This window comes from Watersipora subatra, chromosome 3 (genome assembly GCF_963576615.1).
Source record: "Watersipora subatra chromosome 3, tzWatSuba1.1, whole genome shotgun sequence".
NCBI lineage: Eukaryota > Metazoa > Bryozoa > Gymnolaemata > Cheilostomatida > Watersiporidae > Watersipora > Watersipora subatra.
In genome coordinates, this window is record NC_088710.1 from 55,573,655 (window position 1) to 55,595,201 (window position 21,547).

The 21,547-nt window shown below is 35.2% G+C and overlaps 1 protein-coding gene across 1 annotated transcript in view; it reads left to right on the forward strand.

The window, feature by feature from the left end:
• LOC137392000 (nucleolar MIF4G domain-containing protein 1-like) overlaps positions 1 to 21,547 on the forward strand; it is a 28,350-nt gene that overhangs the window by 2,083 nt on the left and 4,720 nt on the right. Inside the window, exons 2-12 of the mRNA XM_068078580.1 lie at positions 4,294 to 4,529; positions 4,796 to 4,930; positions 5,729 to 5,903; positions 6,182 to 6,484; positions 7,811 to 7,857; positions 7,967 to 8,142; positions 9,031 to 9,230; positions 14,260 to 14,384; positions 16,863 to 16,956; positions 17,423 to 17,528; positions 21,361 to 21,485. Coding sequence (XP_067934681.1) covers positions 4,302 to 4,529; positions 4,796 to 4,930; positions 5,729 to 5,903; positions 6,182 to 6,484; positions 7,811 to 7,857; positions 7,967 to 8,142; positions 9,031 to 9,230; positions 14,260 to 14,384; positions 16,863 to 16,956; positions 17,423 to 17,528; positions 21,361 to 21,485 — 1,714 coding nt within the window. The 5' untranslated portion in view covers positions 4,294 to 4,301. The remainder of the gene's footprint in view (positions 1 to 4,293; positions 4,530 to 4,795; positions 4,931 to 5,728; positions 5,904 to 6,181; positions 6,485 to 7,810; positions 7,858 to 7,966; positions 8,143 to 9,030; positions 9,231 to 14,259; positions 14,385 to 16,862; positions 16,957 to 17,422; positions 17,529 to 21,360; positions 21,486 to 21,547) is intronic.

Consider the following 21,547-nt stretch of genomic DNA (forward strand, 5'->3'; position numbering starts at 1 on the left):
AATACCTATGATATAAATAAAATATTTTAAATATTAACTTACAGTAAATAGTTAAGATCGTTAGTTTCTGAATGAGATAACTCACAGCTTTTAGATCCAAGTAATATTTGAACTAGTATTAATAAGGAGGAGCATTGCTTGACCGAGTTATGATCTACCTCATTGCTGTTTACCTCTACAGGAAGTTGTTCTCAAATCATCTGGTAACTCATATTCTCTCTACAGCTTAATTATCTGGCACTTCGGCATTCCAGTCTTAAAGCATGTGCCCTAATATTAGTTGCAACATTCTCCATAAAGCTACCATTTGATTCCTTTATGTTGTATGATAACATCATATAGCACTTCGTCCATATATTCTGTGTTCTACTTGAGTTCAATGAGCCTCACATCATGTTAACAAATTTTGCTAATGAATTCTAATGAAGATTTGTATATTAATACATACTCTGCATACTCACACTGTCAGCAGTTAAGAACAAGCTGACTTCGCATTTGTCAGAAAAACCCAAGCGAGCCACTTAAAGTTTATTGCTATCAGGGTTCGCCGAGAGTATTACACTCAAGTTAGCTAATTTTGTGGATTAAGTTGCAACTAATTGGAACTTATCTGAACAAATATTAGACCATTATGTTATACTATGTCATGTCATATCATATGATACATTGCTTATTGTTGGCTGTAGAACAATCTTAGAATACAAATGACTTGATCTGAAAAATCTTATTAATAATATCAATGCTTAGCGAGTCAACTTTTCAGATTTCTTCATATGACTTTAAATCTATGCAACAAAAACAGTAACAAGATTGATACTTGGTAACATAAGTTGCTTTAATATTTATTTAAAATGAAAACTACTATGTTTAGATAACTCGTAGGCGAATGTGATTCTTCAGTTACCATCATAATGTCTAATTGTTTTGTACAACAGTTTAAATGGTAATCTGATGACATTAGAAAGTTGTCAGAAAAAATTTCTTTCTGCATAAACTAAAATCTTTCTGGCACAGCGTTCAGATGACATGGTTCTTACTACATGATTTTTGTATTACATGTATGGTGAGTTGAATGTGTGTGTATGTATGTTAGACTATGTGTTGGTCATCTTTTTGTAGCGTGATGCATTTAAATCAGTTTCACATATTTAAATGAAGTTCAGTTCTAAAGCCTGCAAAAAATAGGAATGTGTTTAAAATTAAATCTGTTAGCAAAGCCAGTGATGAGGTCTAGGGAATGAAAAAGTATGCAGACATGTTGAAGGAGTTATCTTCCTTTTTAAGAGGATCTAAAAAAGAAGAAAACTCCTTTTATCACTTAATCAGAACACTATTATCAGGAGTAAAAATTAAAGTAAAACAAGCAGTGGTATAATAAGTTTCCATTGTTTAAGTAATAAGCAAGTTTGTTTTAAACTTTTCTAGTTGGATATTATGATAAGAAAGAGCCAAGAAAAAAGAAAACTTCAGTGTGTTGAAGCATGATAGTGGACTGCAAGTAAAGATATTGCAATAAGTCAGTTATAATTATTTTTGAGAAGATTCACCAATTGCTATTTTTTGAATTGTGATAGCTTTATTGTACAGCATATAGCTAAAGTTCAATTTAGCTGATTGTGTTGGCTTCTCTGTGAGTTAGAATGAAGAATTCAAAAACTCAACAGATAGCAAATCGTGTGTTGTGTATAGCCGCGGTTTGAATTGACTTAGACAAAGGAACAGCCAGGCAATGTTTGTTTGTTTTATTTTACATTAAATCATAACATAATAAGATGATAGAAAAAGTAAGGTGCAATGAGTGCCCATATGTCAGAGTCATATAGTCATATAGTCATATAGTCATATAGTCATATAGTCATATAGGCATATAGGCATATAGTCATATAGTCATATAGTCATATAGTCATATAGTCATATAGTCATATAGTCATATAGTCAGAGTTAACAGATGATATTGTTAGTGAAGAAAACATGGATAGTGTAAGCAAAAGAAACCTGAAAAAAATGTATTCCAGAGAGTCCAACATGTACTGCTTCAAAGCAGCCCTGAAACCATAACTATCAATTTTCCTTAGCCAAATTGGCAAGGAACTCCATGCTGATGAAACACGATAGGCATCCTGTCTATGGCCACCAGTAAAAAAGGAGGGTGGAAGAGGTAATGAAAATAACGAATGTTGTAATGTGTTGACAAGTAAGTTGGAGATTTAAATTGTGTGAAGGCTAAAAGACATATTCTTAGTTGGTATAGTTGTTGTATAGGCAAAACACAAGATCTTTAAAACAAAGGAGTTGATAGAAAATAAGACTTTTTATGATATATTATTCTAAGCAACCGCTTCTGGATGACCAAAATTTTGTTCAAGTAGCTCCTTAAAGCATTTCCCCATACTTCCAAGCAATATGCTATGTTATAGATACACTGTGAATACAACTCAAGTAATATATTTTATTACTAGATACACTTAGAATGCAATTTAGTCATAGTTGTAACCCAGGGTTGATACCCCCTCTCAAAGGCATATTAGGCTCGGTCCAAAATCACGTTTTAGAGGGGTTTTCAGACCATGGGGGACTGTCAGTGAATTTGCTACTTTGGGGGGTTTCCACAGCCAAGCCAGTGAAAGGGCCCATGTTTCTCATAGCTAAATAAAATTTATTAAGTTTTGCTGAACAATCTTTTTCATTGATTGGCCTGATTAGGCGTTCCCTTAGATACATAGGTGATACATATGCTATAGGCTTAGTGAAAATTATTTTTATAGCTTCTGAATCATATTGGATGTTTAGCGGGGCGTGGAACCTGGGTGCCCCCCTAGGGAACTCCCAGTGTTTAGGGGGTGTATTTAAAGTTGACCAACCAGGTGATTGGGGGTACAATATCCAAGTCTAGGCCTAGCCAGGTGGGTGTTTTTTTCAGAGTATCAACCCGGGGAGTTGTTATTGTTTTTTTGCGGCGGCGAAAATACAACTCCCTTTTACCTATTAATATCAAGAGTATATAACTCTTGACAACCAAATAATTTTTTGAAGCAACGATAAAGCGAAAGCGAAACTGAACGATAAACGCCTTCAAAAGAATAGACATAATCGAAATAGACCAATTGGCATTCTCTTAGCGAGCAATACCGTTTCCTGTACTAGTACATATTGAAATTACCCACGTGCGGTTGACATCACTTGCCTGAAAAAGGTAGTATATCACTACCATTGTAGTACATATATACTTTGTCTTACTGCTTGCTTACACCAGACAGATGGTCTCTTACTGTGAAATTGTACGATCAATTTTGGCAAAACCTAAATAAACGCATGCGCATTTTATTTTCATTACCATCGCCTGTTCTAAAATAAAGTTAGTAGCAAAACATGTTAGCCAATAGTAATATTTAAGCTATATCATTTGAACCAATTGTAAGAATAATCATATAGCAACACAATCGTTTAGTAATGGTGTTGTTGGTACCGATACACGAAAATAGGTAATTTTTTTGCGACGTAATTTTTCTACGTGCATATGCTTGATTCATAATAATATAGCTATAACTATTAAGGTAGCTATAAATGTACAACTTTTGCACTAGATTAGATTTTGCAATAAAGCTGCATATTAAGCGGTTCAGATCTTGGCTCAATGCTGACAATATTCTGAAACGCTGCAATGCCACAAGGTATACATAAAAAACCAAGTCCGTGAAGCAGACCTGCCAACCCAAGAGTGGGGCAATGCGTGAGATTTGGTTTTGGGGCAAGTGATGTATCAATGATAGTATATATAAAATTGTGAAAATTGGGGCAAAAATCTCACGCATTTTCATTTTTTCTTTGGGGTGATTGCGTGAATCTCACGCCCAATACGTGAGAGTTGGCAGGTATGCCGTGAAGTAATACTACTAGTAGACAATTTGCTCTCCATTGTCAACCTACTTTTCTAAAATCCTGAACTAACTCCTAATCTTCACATGCACATTGGTTCTGTTATAATAAAAAGTTTACTTTATATGACCGAACCTTTTTTAACATTTTCTTTAAATACTTATCTAACATTGATCCTGATTTGTCTCATCAGTTCATTTGATCAAAGGCATCTAGATGTTTGTGGACCTTAAATGGAACGGGTTTTTGAATTGGAAGCTTGAGCATGGCTAGAAGTCGTCTTGGCTGGCAATTGTCTATTGTCTAGACAACCTCTATTTTATCTATGTATCACTAATTTCAGTAAAATCCTCAAACCAAAATACCATACCGTACAGACTAAAAAGAAAATGGAATTTAATTCATTCAATGATTTAGTTACCAAGATGCCAAATCAACGTAAAAATGCTGCAAGTCCAAAGGAGCCTTTAGCTACTAATTTGAGTTCAACCGAGCTTGTATCTAGCACGAAACACAGCCACAGACCTCTTGGAAAGTTGCAAAAGATTCGTGCTGCCATACCAGATGGTTTGAAATTGTCAAGAAAAGAATTACGGAAGGAAATGCGACAAATGAAAAAGTTGAGACGAAATGCATATCATACCAAAAGTAAGGTAAGAGTTGGTAGGATGTTATGGCTGGTAGTGGTTTTAAATGCTCTAACCTGATAACCACTTGCAACGGAATAAAAATGCTGCAAGGATTCTGCAGTTTGCCTTATTACACTCAACTTGATATAACACTGTCATTGTCAAGTGACCATCATTGGAAGTAGAAGAGATACTTTGCTTGAAAGCTAACAATTTTTGTTAACTACCTATTTACAGCAAAATTCTTGCAAGTACATTTAGACCCATAACGATTTGGAAAATGTTTGCAGACAATGCCAACTTTGATTGGGACATTGAATGAGAAGCATGAGCAGCAAGTAGCAAAACAGGAAGCTGCGAAATTATTGAAAGCGAAACAAGAGAAGCAAAGACAGAAGAATGCTGCTAAAAGATTAGCAAGAGAAGTTAGTATTACAAGAGATTCCCTGTTTATATAACAACATTAAGGTCTTGATAATATAGCATGTCAGACATCCAAGGTGGACAGTGATGATTGTTAAAATAGGTTAAATATGCTACCACCTCAAGTCTTGGTTCTAGCTTGGCAAGATTGTGAGCATGGCTGCTCATTATATACAAAAGTTAGAAGTAGATCATTGTATTCCACTCGGAATGAGAACTTTATCTATTGTCCATGGTTAGCATACTCACTACTCTATATATATATTTCTCAAAGTCTGTGTGTTGGAATTCTGTCTGTATGTTGGAAATCCGGCTATAGCTATTATTAGAACAGCTGAGCTTGACAACAATAAAGACTCAAATTCATGGCTTACTGTCATTGGAAGCCTAACCTTATTAACTAGCTTAGTGGAGTTTTTCATTGGCAATATGCCAGGCTACTAGCTTGAAAGGTGCAGTTGTTTGACAAAGTTATAAAACCTTTACAGTTGTTTTTATTTCTTTCTTAATTTAGTTCAACTACACGACACACTTCTCTCATGATATGTAGTTTGAAAGTTAGAATGGCAAATGTTGTTATATGTTAAATAGAAATCAATTTTCTGTCCAAAGACTCTTCTATTACACGGGCAACGCCGCGTTGCACAGCTAGTATGTTATATATATATATAACAATACACATTCATTTTACAATTAGTAATAAAAATACTAGCCTCTTTCCAGGTAAAGCTCAAATGTTGTTAGCATTAAGCCACAGACTGTTGCCCTTTAGTGCCGGTGTATTATTGTCACATTTCTAGGAAAGAAAAAAGGCTTATGAAAAGGCTGAGAGGCAGCGTATAGAAAAAGAGGACGAGGACAAGCGGATTAGGTCAGAAGAGGATCGGGAGATAAAGCAGTTAGAAAAACAACTTCATATGAACAAGAGAAAGAGTAAACTGCTTCCAGCAAAGTTCATTGAAGAAGGGCTAGATTGTATCCTTACTTCTCAGAAGTGCTACATTACATTAGCTTGCTGAGATAGACACTATGTTTTTGTTGAAAGTATCAGGGTGCTGGTATAAGCAAAACTGCAAAGATTAACAATCCCTGAATTTTAACATATAAATCTGACTTTTCTGGGCAAATATTTTACTTAAACCTGAATGTTTTAAACATTTAAATTTGTAGATTTTCTTAGTTAATGTCAGTGGCCTAAACTGTTTGCATTATGTTGCATATGACTACACATTTGTTTCCTTAGCTGTTCATAGACATCCTAGATGCTATTGACCCTGAAAAGGTGAATGAAGAAATGGGTAATGAGGATAAAAATGTGTGGACCAATCAGGAGTCTGATAGCGATACTGATGCTGAGGAGTTGGGGTCATCTGATGAGGTCGAAACAGGAGAGAGTGGAGAGGAGGAGATGGAAACAGGAGAGAGTGGGGAAGAGGAGATGGAAGAAAGTGAAGAAGAGGAGATACGAGAGGAAGAAGGAGAAGACAATTTCTATGAGGAATCTGCTTCTGAAGACGGGGATAATTCTCTGGAACCTGAAAGCACTGAGAACCAAGGTTTGGCATGATCTCTTACAGCTTGCCTTGTGACTTAACATTAGCTTTCTATACAAGGCCACCAACGAAAAGTTTCACCTAAACACCCAACTAGAACAGTTAAAACATATCTAACATGTGCTGTTTGATTATAAAATTCACGAAGCACATTTATTTTACATAATCTTGTTATAAGCTACATTTAAAGGGATGCATCACTTAGTTCAGTTGCTCACTCACAAAATGAAAAAGTCTATTTTGGAATTCATATTTTATGTTATGCCGTGTCATTTGTTGCATCGTTGTAACAATAGCTATCACTTGCTGATAGGTATTACTTTATGATATTGCAATCTTTGTTATTGCAAATTAACATCACTTGTGCGACTTTTTTTTACATCACATGTTTATTGTTAATTTCCTAACCCTTTTTGGGTCTTCCTGACTGAATAAGAAGTCATCAGCTTTGTTTACTCCAGGTAATGTTAGTCTGACTTAGTGAGTTAGAATATCAAGTAGCAATGTATTCATGTAGACTATAAGAGAGACTGTATCTTATATAGACTAGGAGATACTAGCTAAATTTTACCTTGGCTATAATGTCTAGGCTCCAAGACTCTAGTAAGTCTCGTTTGTTTCACATAGAGCTAAATAGGTATTATCGGCAATGTTAAAGCTACATCAAGCCCTTCAATCTCGTAAAAGTATATACAAAGTATATGCAAAGAGCAAACAATTTCCAGTTTTCCAGATTATTTATTGAACCAAGTGAGATCATAATTTACAAATACTTACACCTTTGTTCAGTATCAAAATACTCATTTTATGCAAGCTAAGTAAATGTTGGTTTAGAAGTTCTCACCTTGCCTCCAATTTAAAGATCCTTTTTCATGCTAGATGAAGTTTACTGGTGACATCTATCAGTGACTTAGACATGGAAATTTAGTGTAGTTATTTTTGTTTCAACACATTTCCTCGGCTTAAAAAGTTCCCTGGCAATCTTTCTACTAAAATATGATAGCTTACATGGACATTAATTACTTTTAAGTTATCGTCTGTTGTAGCCAAACTCCACAACATATGACTATGTGTACATAACTTCCATAATATGACCTTATTTCATCGTAATGCTGCAGATGTGTTACTCATTGAGATAGTTTTTTATATTCCTAGGCTTTTTTAATCATTCAAAAAATGCAGGGGCGCATTGCTGTGTGTTCTAAAGTCCGAAGATGAGAAACATGTTTGTTTTATAGTTTACTATATCGATTGGAACTGAGGTTACAAATATTGTAAAAACGTTAAAATGAAATTCAAAGTTGAGTTAAATTAGTAATCTTTTTACAGAGTCTGATGAAGAAGGTGCTGAGACTTCAGAGGAAGCTAGCCCTCAGGTAATGTAGTTTATCATTATTTACCATAAATTGCTTGAAACTTGTTACTGAGACTTGATCGTATTAGACTGCGTATGTTTTGCATCAATTTGTTCACTCGTTTTCACAGAGCACGTTAAAGGAAGATATATATGGGAGATTGAGGGATTCGCAAGGAAATGTACTTACTGGTCAGACGTACGTACCACCTGCTCGTAGAAGAGAGATGTTAGATGATTCAACTGAAGGGGCAAGAAGAGAACGATTGATAAGGTTAAAGAAACAGATGAAAGGACAACTGAACAGGTTGGTACAAGTAGCCATCATGATTTCATTTCAAAAGCTTTTCTATCAATATAAATTATTTTGGTTATAGATAACATCAAGATGAAATTCAACTAAGAACTATCTTATACCAGTTAGAGATGTTAATACTTGTGTTTTCAGGCAGTGTTCTCTGAACTGATCTCTTTAATGCCTTAGAACTTTGGTAGACATTAAACTGTTACCGCGAAACATCTATTTTAGCTCGATTGTGTTGTATTTTTCAACCCTTTTCTTATGATGGTGTTCTATTAGTGGTGGCATTCAATTAGAGATGGCGTTCAATTAGAGGTGGCGTTCAATTAGAGGTTTTACGGTAACCAAGTCTGATCATTCCTATGGAAAAGGTTATGAGAAATGAGCAGGAATCAACATATTTTAGTTCAACTGATTTGATGGCCATAAATTTTTGAAGTTGCTTCTGCATGAAAATTTTTTGAGTGTTAACTCTTGTGGATAATATTAAACAAAACGTGGACGTGAAATGCACTATTACTAAAAAATAATGCTTCAGCATATCCTCTTACAAGAATCTGCTGCACATTGTGTGAACCATACAGCTGTTTTTCTATGCACACAGTGCTGGAGGTATAACCATGTCAGCGTAGTAAACAGTTCTGGCTGTTACTAAAACATGGTGTTCTGCAATACAGTTAGAGCAATAAATTTGTGAAAAGGCATTCTACATTTGCTGCTTAATGAAATGGTGTTGTCAAATCAGTTGATCACAATATAAAATAAAAATCCTGCAGCTGATTTCTTGTAATCGCGAAGTGAATGATTTATTGGTAACACCCAATATCTATAATATTTTGGTTGCTCATACAGGCGTGTGACATAGTTTAACCAAAGCTACTCCATTGATTGCAGGCTAAGTGAGAGCAATATGGTTTCCATAGCTAGCCAATTGGAGAACTTCTACAGAGAACAGAGTCGGGCTGATATGAACACTTCTCTTAAAGAGCTAGCAACTGAGATGGTACTTGGCCACATCATCACACCTGAACGGCTATCTATGGAGCTTGCTATGCTCATTGCTGTCCTCCACAACAACATCGGCACAGAGATAGGTGCTTATAGGATGACTATGTATTTCTTTTCCATTATCTGATTTATCTCAATTACAGAAGTTCCCATTGCATTGCCTTATTTGTACTAGTACCCTGGCAGTCCGGTGTGGTGCGATAAGACATCAGGTGTGTCTATAAAACCCAGATAATAAGTATGTGCACAATAATTCTGAAATTGTGGAAGGTGAATGATCGATCGGTGTATGCGGTAGCGTGCCGGGTGGCAAAGGTGAATGTCGCAGGTTTAAATCCCAACCTTTTGGTGCAACCTTTTTTTCTCAACCTCCAACTGCGGACGAATGGATAGACAGACACGGTTATTATTATAGTAAAGGTTGCCTGTATGTGATTGGCTAGCTAAATAAGGTCAGTGTCGGACATTACTGATTACAAGCTCTTAAAAGTTTAAAACAAACAGTTAATCGTGGCCATCACAAAAACGCCGTAGTTTGGAATCTCTTTATTTGGCTGACATATTCCAACAGTTTGGTTATTGTTTTGACAGGTGATTTCATCACGTGAATTGAAAGGCCAATAAAAGGCTCAATATAAAATGTCTCGTAACACTAGTTTATGACAAACACTTCGTGTTCTACCAGAAAGCCCTTATCAAATATAGACGCTCGCTACTTTACAGTTTCGTTTCAGCTTGGCCAATCATCTAGTCGTAATTTGATCATGTGACCCATACTTTCTGCCAAATAGCGTGAACAATTTCTGCAGCATTTTTGACTATCACAGGTGACCAACAGGCTCCTCATGTTTATCAGAGGACCAGCTGCATTACCCGTCTACAGGAACAGATTCATGTACAGCAAGCGGTTTATTGAGAGTTGTTTCATACTGTAAAACAACTCCAAATATGCAGTCTACTGAAATTGTTGCCCTGATCAGAGTATGCATACACATATACAGGTCAATAATGTTGAGGCGAACAATGGAAGTCTGCAATGTGTTTTACAGCTAGTCTACAATGCATCAGTCACAATTTGGAGTTCTATTTTTATACAGAGAACTGGTGATGAAATTGACATTGCTAGGCAAATTGAAGTTCTTCAAACTGGCAGTATTGAAAAACTTTGCATTTTTTAAGAAATTCTACGAAATATTTTGCCATCGCCAGCATTTATTGAATGGCGACTTCTACACGCTTAAAACACTGATCATGGCCCACCAGTTCTTTGTCTATAGCCTGTGTTTTGACATGGTATATATAAACTGTGCAGCAGTAACGTGGTTGTGTTGATAAAATTTATATGTGTAACAGCACAGATAGTATGACGTCAAAGCAGACACAGCATTAGTACCTTATAATAATAAAACAACGTCAACCTGATAGCCTTTTTATGAGATACAATGAGGAAGACGAAGGCATATATATGCTGAAAAATATGTTAGAAAATGCTGCGTGTGGATAATATGTAGGTATAGCAGAACATGAAGAATATAGCATGACATAACAGTAACATAATGTTAATTTAATGCAAGCATGACATAACAATAAGACAATGTTAATTCAACGCAACAATTGCGGATAGACAACATATTTTCTTTTTCTGTCGGGTGTATGAACAAACAGTTTTCGGCTTGTTCCTATTTTTGAGCAGGCAGCATACAGCTGGCCATGGCTAAACAAGGGTGACAGTAAGTCGATACCAGCTGCTCTCTTTCTTCTCACCGTCGCTATTGCAACGCTCGGAGTACCCGTGCAAGTTCTGTAGTAGCTGTAGTACTCGTAGCTGGAAAAAAAAATTAAAGTAACTCAGCCGTGGAAGAAAATGAACATGTTTACGATCACCAACAGTGGTAAATGCAACATTTTTAAGTTGTGGAGATGTGGCAATTCATAGACAATACAATATTGAATGAGAAGTACTTACCTTTATGAAGTAGAAATTTGGTAGGTAATTTTTGAAGCGAAAACAATTCTGTAAGTGGCCGGAAAAGACAAACGTTCACGTGACCTTCCGTTGGCAGTAAATAGTAATTTACTACTCATTTACTAATTAAATTTAGTAATTAAATTTACTACTCATTAATTTATTTAATGAATAGTAAATTTTATTTAACTTTATTGATTTACTTACTACTGATATTAATTCACATTTATATAGGCCGCAGAACTCAGGAGGGTGCTTTTTAACACAGCAGCAAATTTGCTGTTCCGTATTAATCAACGCTTTTTAACCTAGTGCCTAACGGAACAGTACCGGTAGGCATCATTTCGTTTTTTCTTTCACCGCTAGAGGCGCACTAACCGGAGATTCCGGTTGATGCGCCTTAGCGGTGAAAAAAAACCGCAATAGCCACACCCTTATATAAGCTGCATGTCTCAAATCATCAGAAAAAAGTAGTGGCTAATAGTACGAAAAGTACGGTACTCATATTAATTCAGTTAGCTTCGTACGATCAAATCAAAAAAAGGAAAGACAGCTCTATAAGGTGGACTAACACACACATATGCACACACACACGCGCACAAATATACAGACAGATTTTTTGCCGTTCATATTGTTGATGATGATATGCACTCCTTCGAGCTAAGGTTAAAAAATTAAACTAATTTTCAGGCTAGGTTTTGAGATAAAGGTCATGATCTCAGAAACCATGATTAAGTCGAGTTTGTAAGATTTGTAGTTATTTGCACTAGCAGAAGGAGAAAATTCTCTGCTATTTTGCAACAAAAAAATTGCTTCCAGTTTAAATACAGCAGATTTTATGGTCAATAAACTGAATGCACGTTCACCATTAGTGTTAACACATAGTTTTGAGAAAACTGGCGTTAAAGTTTGAGAAACGAAAACCAATGCGCAATTTTGTTTACATTTCAAAACGTCATAGCATCCAATATCAAGGAATTGTGATATTTATCTAGATTTCTGAATTTATATACAAAAAATTGCTGAATTCAAATATCTAAACAGATTTCAGCTGGCTGTCATGGGAATAGCTTGATATCTATTACAAAATGTGTTACTTATTCTTAATTTTGCAGATATAAAAAACGGCTTGGCAGTATTGTCGATTTTGAGCACAGCCATTGTATCACCAACGGAATCTTTAAAGGTTGACTTGCAACAAAATTCACATTACCGTTATTTGATATGAAAAGATTCACCATGTCTTACTCTGTTGTGTTGTAGGTGCAAAATATGTGGAAAGGTGATTACAAGCTCTTAAAAGCTCAAAAACGAACAGAAAATCGCAGCCACACGAGACTGCCGTAGTTTGGATTCCCTTTCCAAAGCGGCTCAAATGTGATGTAGTTGTAAGAAATGGTTTCTGTTTACACTTTCTTGCAACTTTATTCGTCGAAATATTTTCACAAATATACTTCACGCATTCAATAAAACTATGTCTATTGTTCTTATGCGTCTATTTTATCGTCATCGTAATGCTGTCACTTTTAGCATTGATATCTTATAACTTATTTTTTAGCCTTAGCTTGAAGGAGTACATATCATTGTCTGATAATCATGACAAGCCTGTTGGTCACTTTTGATAATCGAAAAGTGCTGCAGAAATTATTTGCGAAGTATTGGGTCACATGATCAGATTACGACTTGCCGATTAGACCAGGCCGAAACAAAACTGTAAAGTAGCGAGCATCTACATTTGATACAGGGTCTTCGGTAAAACCCAAAGTGTTTGTCATAAACTAGTACTACGATAAGTTTTATATTGAGCTTTGTATTGGCCTTTCAATTCACGTGAGAACATACGTGACAAGACGATAACCAAATTTCGTGGCTACGTCATCGAAATAAAGAGATTCCAATCTACGGCGGCTTTTCGTGATTGAGCTTTTAAGAGCTTGTAATCACATTTCCACATATTTGGCACTTACAACACAACGGAGTAAGACATGGTGAATCTTTTGATACCAAATAACTGTAATGTGAATTTTGTTGCAAGTCAACCTTTACGAAAATAATAACAGTAACATATTGCACACCTTGGGAAATGATAAACTTCGATCTTATAAAATTGAATAACTAGTCTTATAAATAAATCTTATAATAGTCTTATATAATTGAATAATTAATCTTATAATTAAATCTTTTAAAATCAAATAATTAGTCTTATAATTTAATCTTATAGTAATCTTAAAAGAATCTTTAGGAAAATATCATCATCACTCCCTTCATGTTCACTGCTTTCGACATCAGTTGGAATACCAAAGTACTCATTAAAAGTGTCCAAAACGTCAGAGTTATCTGACATCGGCAAAAAAGAATCGATTACTTTTACCGGACGCCGTTTTTCAGTACTTCCTGTTTAGCGTAGCAATGGTTTTAAGGGTTTTTTTTCCGAGGGGTTGATACTTCTACTGGCTAAACTGACTTCAGATTCAGAAAGATCACTCTTTGCTTGGTCCATATCCACGGGTTGCAAAAATCGTTACCAATATTATAAATTCAGCTGGTGCAGCTTCAAAGTCGGGTAACTCAACTTCGTGATTTGCGACTTAACCATGGTTTCTGAGATCGCGACCCATATCAGTGCTCAAAGTGACAGCATTACAATGATGATGAAATAGACACGTAAGGACAATAGACAAGGCTTTATTGAATGCGTGAAATATATTTGTGAAAATATTTCGACGAATGAGGTTGCATGAAACTATAAACAAAAGCACATTGTCTTCAACTACATCCCATTTGAGCCGTTTTGGGAGGGATTCCAACCTGCGGCATTTTTGTGATGGCTGCGATTAACTGTTCGTTTTTGAGCTTTTAAGAGCTTGTAATCACAATTCCACACATTTTGCACCTACAACACAGCAGAGTGCGACATGGTAAACTTTTTGATACCAAATAACTGTAATGTGAATTTTGTTGCAAGGCAACCTTTAAGGTATGCGATGAATATGATACGCATGAATAAAATATTTTGACAAAACACTAATATCCATTTTTATTGTTAAATGAAAAATTCCGGCCAAACATGTAGATATTTATATTTTAGTATTATTTAGTGCCTTTTTACTTCTGTCTCTCTCATCTACGCCTACCTGTATGTTGGATAGGAGCTACCTTCTTGGAGATGCTAGCTGCCCTCTTTAAAGAATTGCACAGTAACCAGCCTGAGGATGATGACAGCAAAAAGTTAAACAACGTTGCATCATTCCTTTGCCATCTCTACAGCTTTCAGGTGATCACACTCTCATACACACAAGATATACTTCTATGGGCTGGGCAGTCTAATTCCTAAAGTGATCTAGATTGTGCTTACAAAGCCTAGCAGCTGAAAAACTTTTTAAAGGCGTGTCGGCAGCTAAGTCCTCATATTTTGCGAAACTTATTACGAGACAAGCAACTTTATATCAATAAGGAGTAACTTCCTCATGAAACAATTTATAGTATCTTGCTAAACTTTTACACGAGCAGTAGGTAAGATGCAAATTGTTATCATTATAGATCTGTAGCCAACTACAAAGTTATGCACTGGGCACCACTGCATAACTGCACATTGTTGCCATGTAAATTTATTGTGTCTAAGGATTTTAATGAGTTTTGCTTAAGATAGCTTAATATTTTTCATGAGTTGGAATCTTTCTACAAAATGCTTCCTATGGGTGACTTTTTGCAACAAAAATTGCAGTTTAGTGAGTGGAACAACAAATCATTGTTGCATTTTTTTAAAACAATTTTAATGTTAATAAGAGGATTTTTATAATGCAAGTAAACTTGGGCACATTTCTCTACATTTCAAAGGTTCAGGTGATGCAGAACGTTGAGAAACACCATAAAATATATAGCACTTTACGTATTAATACTATATTAGCAACTAAAAATTCCCCTGTCATACAGCCCACGACCAAAGTGATATTGGAAAAAAGAAAGGGTACTGCTGGTTGAGAAATGCAATATTAGCAGTCAAATGGCACTGCAGTCCAATAGGATAACTGCAATAGTAGCTGCAATGGTAGCTGTAATGTACTGGGTGTTATTATGTACAACAAACAGCAATAATGAAAGGAAAAGATTATATGTTTATATCTCTCCCCTGCAATAGGAGAAATGCAGTATTAGAAGTAAAATGTCAAGCTGCTGTGTAATATACACAGTTTGAAAGTTGGTTGTGTTGAATGCAGAATGGTTTTGACAGCGATCTGTAATCAAAGGGAAAAAATGGGTCATGATTACAGAAACCATGGTTAAGTCGGGTGTGTGAGATTTAGTGTTATCTACACTAGCAGAAGGAACAAATTCTCAGTTATTTTGCAACAAAAATTTAATTCCAGCTTCATTACAGCAGATTTTATAGTCGATAAACTGAATGCATGTTTACCATTAGTGCGAAAACATAGTTTTGAGAAAACTGGTGTTGAAGTTTGAGAAACGAAAACCAATGCACAATTTTGTTTACATTTCAAAATATCATAGCAACCAATACTAAGAAGTTGTGATATTTATCTAGATTTTTGTATTTATATGCAAAAAATTATGTTAAATTTAAAAATCTAAACAGATTCTAGTTGATTGTCATAGAAATAGCTGTATATCTATAAGAGAGTGTAGGCCTATAACTTAATTTTGCAAATATTAAAAACGGCTTGGCAGTACCGCGATATTTGGCAAAGCCGTAGCATAAGCAACATAAATCTTTAGAAAAATAATAACAGTAATATATTGCCCAACATTGGTCACTATATACTTCGATCTTATAAATTCGAATGATTATTCTTATAATAAAATCTTATAATCTTATAAAATCGAATAATTATTCTTATAATTAAATATTGTAATAATCTTATAAGAATCGTTAGAAAAATATCATCGTCATTTACTTTACTTTTACTGCTTTGGACATCAGTTGGAATACCCAAGTACTCATAAGTGTCCAAAATGTCAGAGTTAACTTTAAAATCGGCAAAAAAAGAAACGATTACTTTTCAGTACTTCTACATTAATTACAGAAACCTTCGGCAATTGGACAATGCCATAGACTGGTGAAATGTGCACGTTTTTCTCGTGAAATGCGCACGACTTAATGGCTCTACTCTTTGTCGCACGGCTTTATCGGCGTTTCGTTGGCCGGTCCTAATTTTGATTAAAAAAGGCTTGTCAAGTTTTAATGGCGATTTTAGGCCAAATTAATCTGTATATTTATGTATAATCCGATTAGATGGGTAAGGTTTAGGATGTTGTCTACAAATTTCAAAGACTTGGTAACATATTTAAACAGGTTTATATGTGTTTTGGATCGTTATTATACATGAACGACTCCATTGAAAAATGGTTAAATTTGTTGATGAGATTTTGGTACAAGGGTTTGCGACGGTGTTGATGAATAATTTTCGTGAGTTGTGTGCACATATGCATTTATTATAAAGCTCCCAAACAATCGCTTCGCTCGTGTTTGGTCGTGGGATAAAGCATTGTTGTTACCAAATAATGTTATTAAACAAGTATATTAAATATGTTTAAAGAAAGTAAGCTTTAAAAAGTTTACTTTAACTTTTTATGTAAGCAAAAATTACTAATTTTTAGCAAAATACTTTAAGAACATACAGGGTCATAGTTGCGGAACTTTTTGCAGTTCATGGGAAGTCATTTCAGTTTAATTTGTCATATTCTGAATAACAAACGCTCATGGTTGAATCTATTGTTTAATCATCGCTTGCAGGTTACGCACTCTCTCCTCATCACTGATATTATATACCTGCTGATTGAGTCATTCTCAGATCGTGACATAGAGCTGATACTCCTCATGCTTAAAAGTATGTTCTGTTGCCATGTGCATGTATTATATTTCCTACCATGTACAAGATATAATCGTTTGGGTTGTTTGTTCTTTAAAGGTACAACTGTCATTTGCTGAATGTATTTCACCACCATATTCATTTTAATGTAGCATGAGCGCACAGCCCTGAATTTAATTACGTAGCTTACTCATGCCGTAATGCCCTAGCTGAGCCAAATGTCTTTATTGTAATACTAAACATCAGATATTCTTAGTTGTTTGTTATTTATAATATTGGGTGTGATTATTAATCTATGTGTTATATGGCTATGCATTGACTGGACTTGCTATTTGCATATTATTGTAGGATTGTATTTTAGTACCTTGCTATAAATTCATCTTGCATGCATTTTGTTTTCACATAAACCTTTCAAAGCGACAATTAAAATGTTTTGTGTGATGAAAAGGCTCATGCTGATTGGAGCATCTTTTGACTTTTTCAGGCATAGGGTTTACTCTAAGAAAGGATGATCCGGTGTCATTGAAGGATATAATAGTGCAGACTCAGCAGAAGGCCAGTAGTGTAGACATAGATACATACAAGGACAAGTAAGGGCTGTACATATTTAGATGTCCATGTCTTTATGAATTCTATGATGCGTATAATTGTAACGTTGCTCATTGCTGATGGCTCTCTAAATGGCTGACATAGCTTTGTGCTGTTATACTTGTTTAGATCAAGGGTAAAGTTCATAACTTATACTTGTTTAGATCAAGGGTAAAGTTCATTACTTATACTTGTTTAGATCAAGGGTAAAGTTCATTACTTATATTTGTTTAGATCAAGGGTAAAGTTCATTACTTATACTTGTTTAGATCAAGGGTAAAGTTCATTACTTATACTCGTTTAGATCAAGGGTAAAGTTCATTACTTATATTTGTTTAGATCAAGGGTAAAGTTCATTACTTATACTTGTTTAGATCAAGGGTAAAGTTCATTACTTATACTTGTTTAGATCAAGGGTAAAGTTCATTACTTATACTTGTTTAGATCAAGGGTAAAGTTCATTACTTATACTCGTTTAGATCAAGGGTAAAGTTCATTACTTATACTCGTTTAGATTAAGGGTAAAGTTCATTACTTATACTTGTTTAGATCAAGGGTAAAGTTCATTACTTATATTTGTTTAGATCAAGGGTAAAGTTCATTACTTATACTTGTTTAGATCAAGGGTAAAGTTCATTACTTATACTTGTTTAGATCAAGGGTAAAGTTCATTACTTATACTCGTTTAGATTAAGGGTAAAGTTCATTACTTATACTCGTTTAGATCAAGGGTAAAGTTCATTACTTATACTCGTTTAGATCAAGGGTAAAGTTCATTACTTATACTTGTTTAGATCAAGGGTAAAGTTCATTACTTATACTCGTTTAGATCAAGGGTAAAGTTCATTACTTATACTCGTTTAGATTAAGGGTAAAGTTCATTACTTATACTCGTTTAGATCAAGGGTAAAGTTCATTACTTATACTTGTTTAGATCAAGGGTAAAGTTCATTACTTATACTTGTTTAGATCAAGAGTAAAGTTCATTACTTATACTCGTTTAGATCAGGGGTAAAGTTCATTACTTATACTCGTTTAGATCAAGGGTAAAGTTCATTACTTATACTTGTTTAGATCAAGAGTAAAGTTCATTACTTATACTCGTTTAGATCAGGGGTCTCAAACTCAAATTGCTCCGAGGGCCAAGTGATGACTTCTAAAGTACCTCGAGGGCCGCATAGCCAGAAATTGTTTAAAATTATAAAAAGATAATAAACAAGACAACATAATAAGAACGTAGTGCTTCACAAACTTTCTAAAATCCATTTATTGCAAATGTAATGTAGTCAATTTAAGTACCGTATTTGGCGTATCTGTATTTGGTTAACTTAGGTTTCAGTCACTTTTTGTACTGACTGCTGACCTGGCAGCGTTTTGCGTCAACAAGGGCATCAATATTAGGCTTGATTTTATGAGAAGAAACCAATCTCAGTGTTGCTTGCAAATGTTCATTAGTGAGCTGTGACCTCAGTACAGACTTGTTAACTTTCATGGATGAGAAAAATTGTTCACATGCAAACGTACTGCCAAACATTGCAAGAATCCTTGCAGTAGCAGAGAGTAACCTTGGAAATCTTTCTCGTGAAAGAAATGTGTAGAATTCGGGTATCCCTACTTCTGCATATTTTTGCTTCAAGATAGTATCACACTGGAGTTCCACCAACTCCATTTGCAATTCCTCTGCAATAGCGTCAATTTCTACAGCAAACGGCGTCGAAAAAAGTTGAAATTGTGGCTCCAGTAACTTAAAGTCTGCAAAACGCACATCAAACTGTTGAAGTAACTCAGACATCAAATCTGCATATTCTTTCAAGCATTTGGTCTCAACTTTGCCTAAGGAATTCAGAGTTGAGAAATGGGCCAAATTGCCCTCACCAAGTTGCTTCATCCACAAACGTAGTTTAACTCTGAAGGATTTCACTCTGTCGTACATCTGTGTAATAATCTGTTGATTACCTTGAAGCTTTATGTTCAGTGTATTCAAGTGATCCGTAATATCAGTTAGAAAAGCAAGGTTGCATTGAAATGTAGAATCAGTCAGTAAAGGAACTGCCTTATTTTTCATTGTCATGAATGAAGCGATTTCATGTCTAAGTGCAAAGAAACGCCTCAAAACTTTTCCACGACTTAGTCATCTTACTTCAGTGTGATAAATAAGTTCACCATACTCAGATTCCATATCTGCAAGAAATGAAGTGAACTGCCTGTGATTCAGCCCCCGAGAACGTATATAGTTGACTGTTTTAACTACTACATCCATCACCTCTTTCATCTGTAGGCTTTTACTACAAAGGGCTTCTTGATGCAAAATGCAGTGTATACTAGTGAAATTGATTCCTGCTGTTTCAAGGCTGTTTAATTTGTTTTTCACCAATCCAACAACATCTACATTTTGAGAACACATTGACGGTGCACCATCTGTGGCCAAAGATACAAGTTTATCCCATGGCAAGTTATACTTCTCAATGCATTTTTCCAGGGCTTGAAATAAATCACGTCCAGTTGTAGTACCCTTCAATGGTAATAGTTCCAGGAATTCTTCTGTCACATTTAAATTGCGGTCCACACCTCTGATAAACACAGCACATTGTGCGGTATCTGAAGCATCTGTGCTCTCGTCGAGAGCAATTGAAAATGCTTCAAAGTCCATAGCTGTCTCAGTTAATTGCATCTCCACATTTGCTGCTAAATCTGTAATCCTGCTGGCTACTGTATTGGCTGACAAGCTTATGCCTTCAAACAGTTTCTTTTGATTCGGACATAAAATGTCACTTGCAGTTAAAAGACATTCTTTTATAAAAGAACCCTCTGTAAAGGGTCGTGATGACTTCGCTATCATCTCACTTAATGCAAAACTTACTCTCACAGAATCCTTGTTGGACTGGTTAATTTTGGTGAAGAAACTTCTTTGTTTGCATAATGCTGATTTAAGTTGAATAACTTTATCCTGTCTGACTTTGCCGATGTACGCGTCATATTTCACACGGTGCATTGTTTCGTAGAGTCGACGCACATTGAACTCCTTTGGAACCGCTATCGTTTGCTGACAAACGAGACAATGAATTTTATCGCTGACTTCAGTCACAAAATATAAATCCTCCCATCTGACTTGAAAAACTTTCTTTTCATCTGCGAGTTTTCTTTTTTTCGAAACAGAAGACATGGGCACTTGTTTTAAAAAAATATAGTAAAATCAAATTTATACAATGCAATCAACAGTGAGCGATAATAAACCGGATGTATGCTTTGAGCGCTACACGGAAATCAATGGAAAGACTACGAATAAATAAGTAGGTAAGATTTTCTCCTGGTTAAGATGGCGCTTTTGCAAAAGTTCAAACACCGACAATAGAAATGTGTCGCGGGCCGCATGAAATGCCTTTGCAGGCCACGTGTTTGAGACCCCTGGGTTAGATCAAGGGTAAAGTTCATTACTTATACTTGTTTAGATCAAGAGTAAAGTTCATTACTTATATTTGTTTAGATCAAGAGTAAAGTTCATTACTTATACTTGTTTAGATCAAGGGTAAAGTTCATTACTTATATTTGTTTAGATCAAGGGTAAAGTTCATTACTTATACTTGTTTAGATCAAGGGTAAAGTTCATTACTTATACTCGTTTATATCAAGGGTAAAGTTCATTACTTATACTTGTTTAGATCAAGGGTAAAGTTCATTACTTATACTTGTTTAGATCAAGGGTAAAGTTCATTACTTATACTCGTTTAGATCAAGGGTAAAGTTCATTACTTATACTCGTTTAGATCAAGGGTAAAGTTCATTACTTATACTTGTTTAGATCAAGGGTAAAGTTCATTACTTATATTTGTTTAGATCAAGGGTGAAGTTCATGCTGGAGGTGGTTTTAGCTATCAAAAATAATAACATGAGAAAAATACCCAACTATGACACAACACACATGGATCGACTGAAGAAGCTGTTGAGAGGTTATGTTAAAGGTTGGTAACTGTAACTACGCCCTGTCTGGCTAGGGGTCATTTTTTATGGATAATAGCAATGT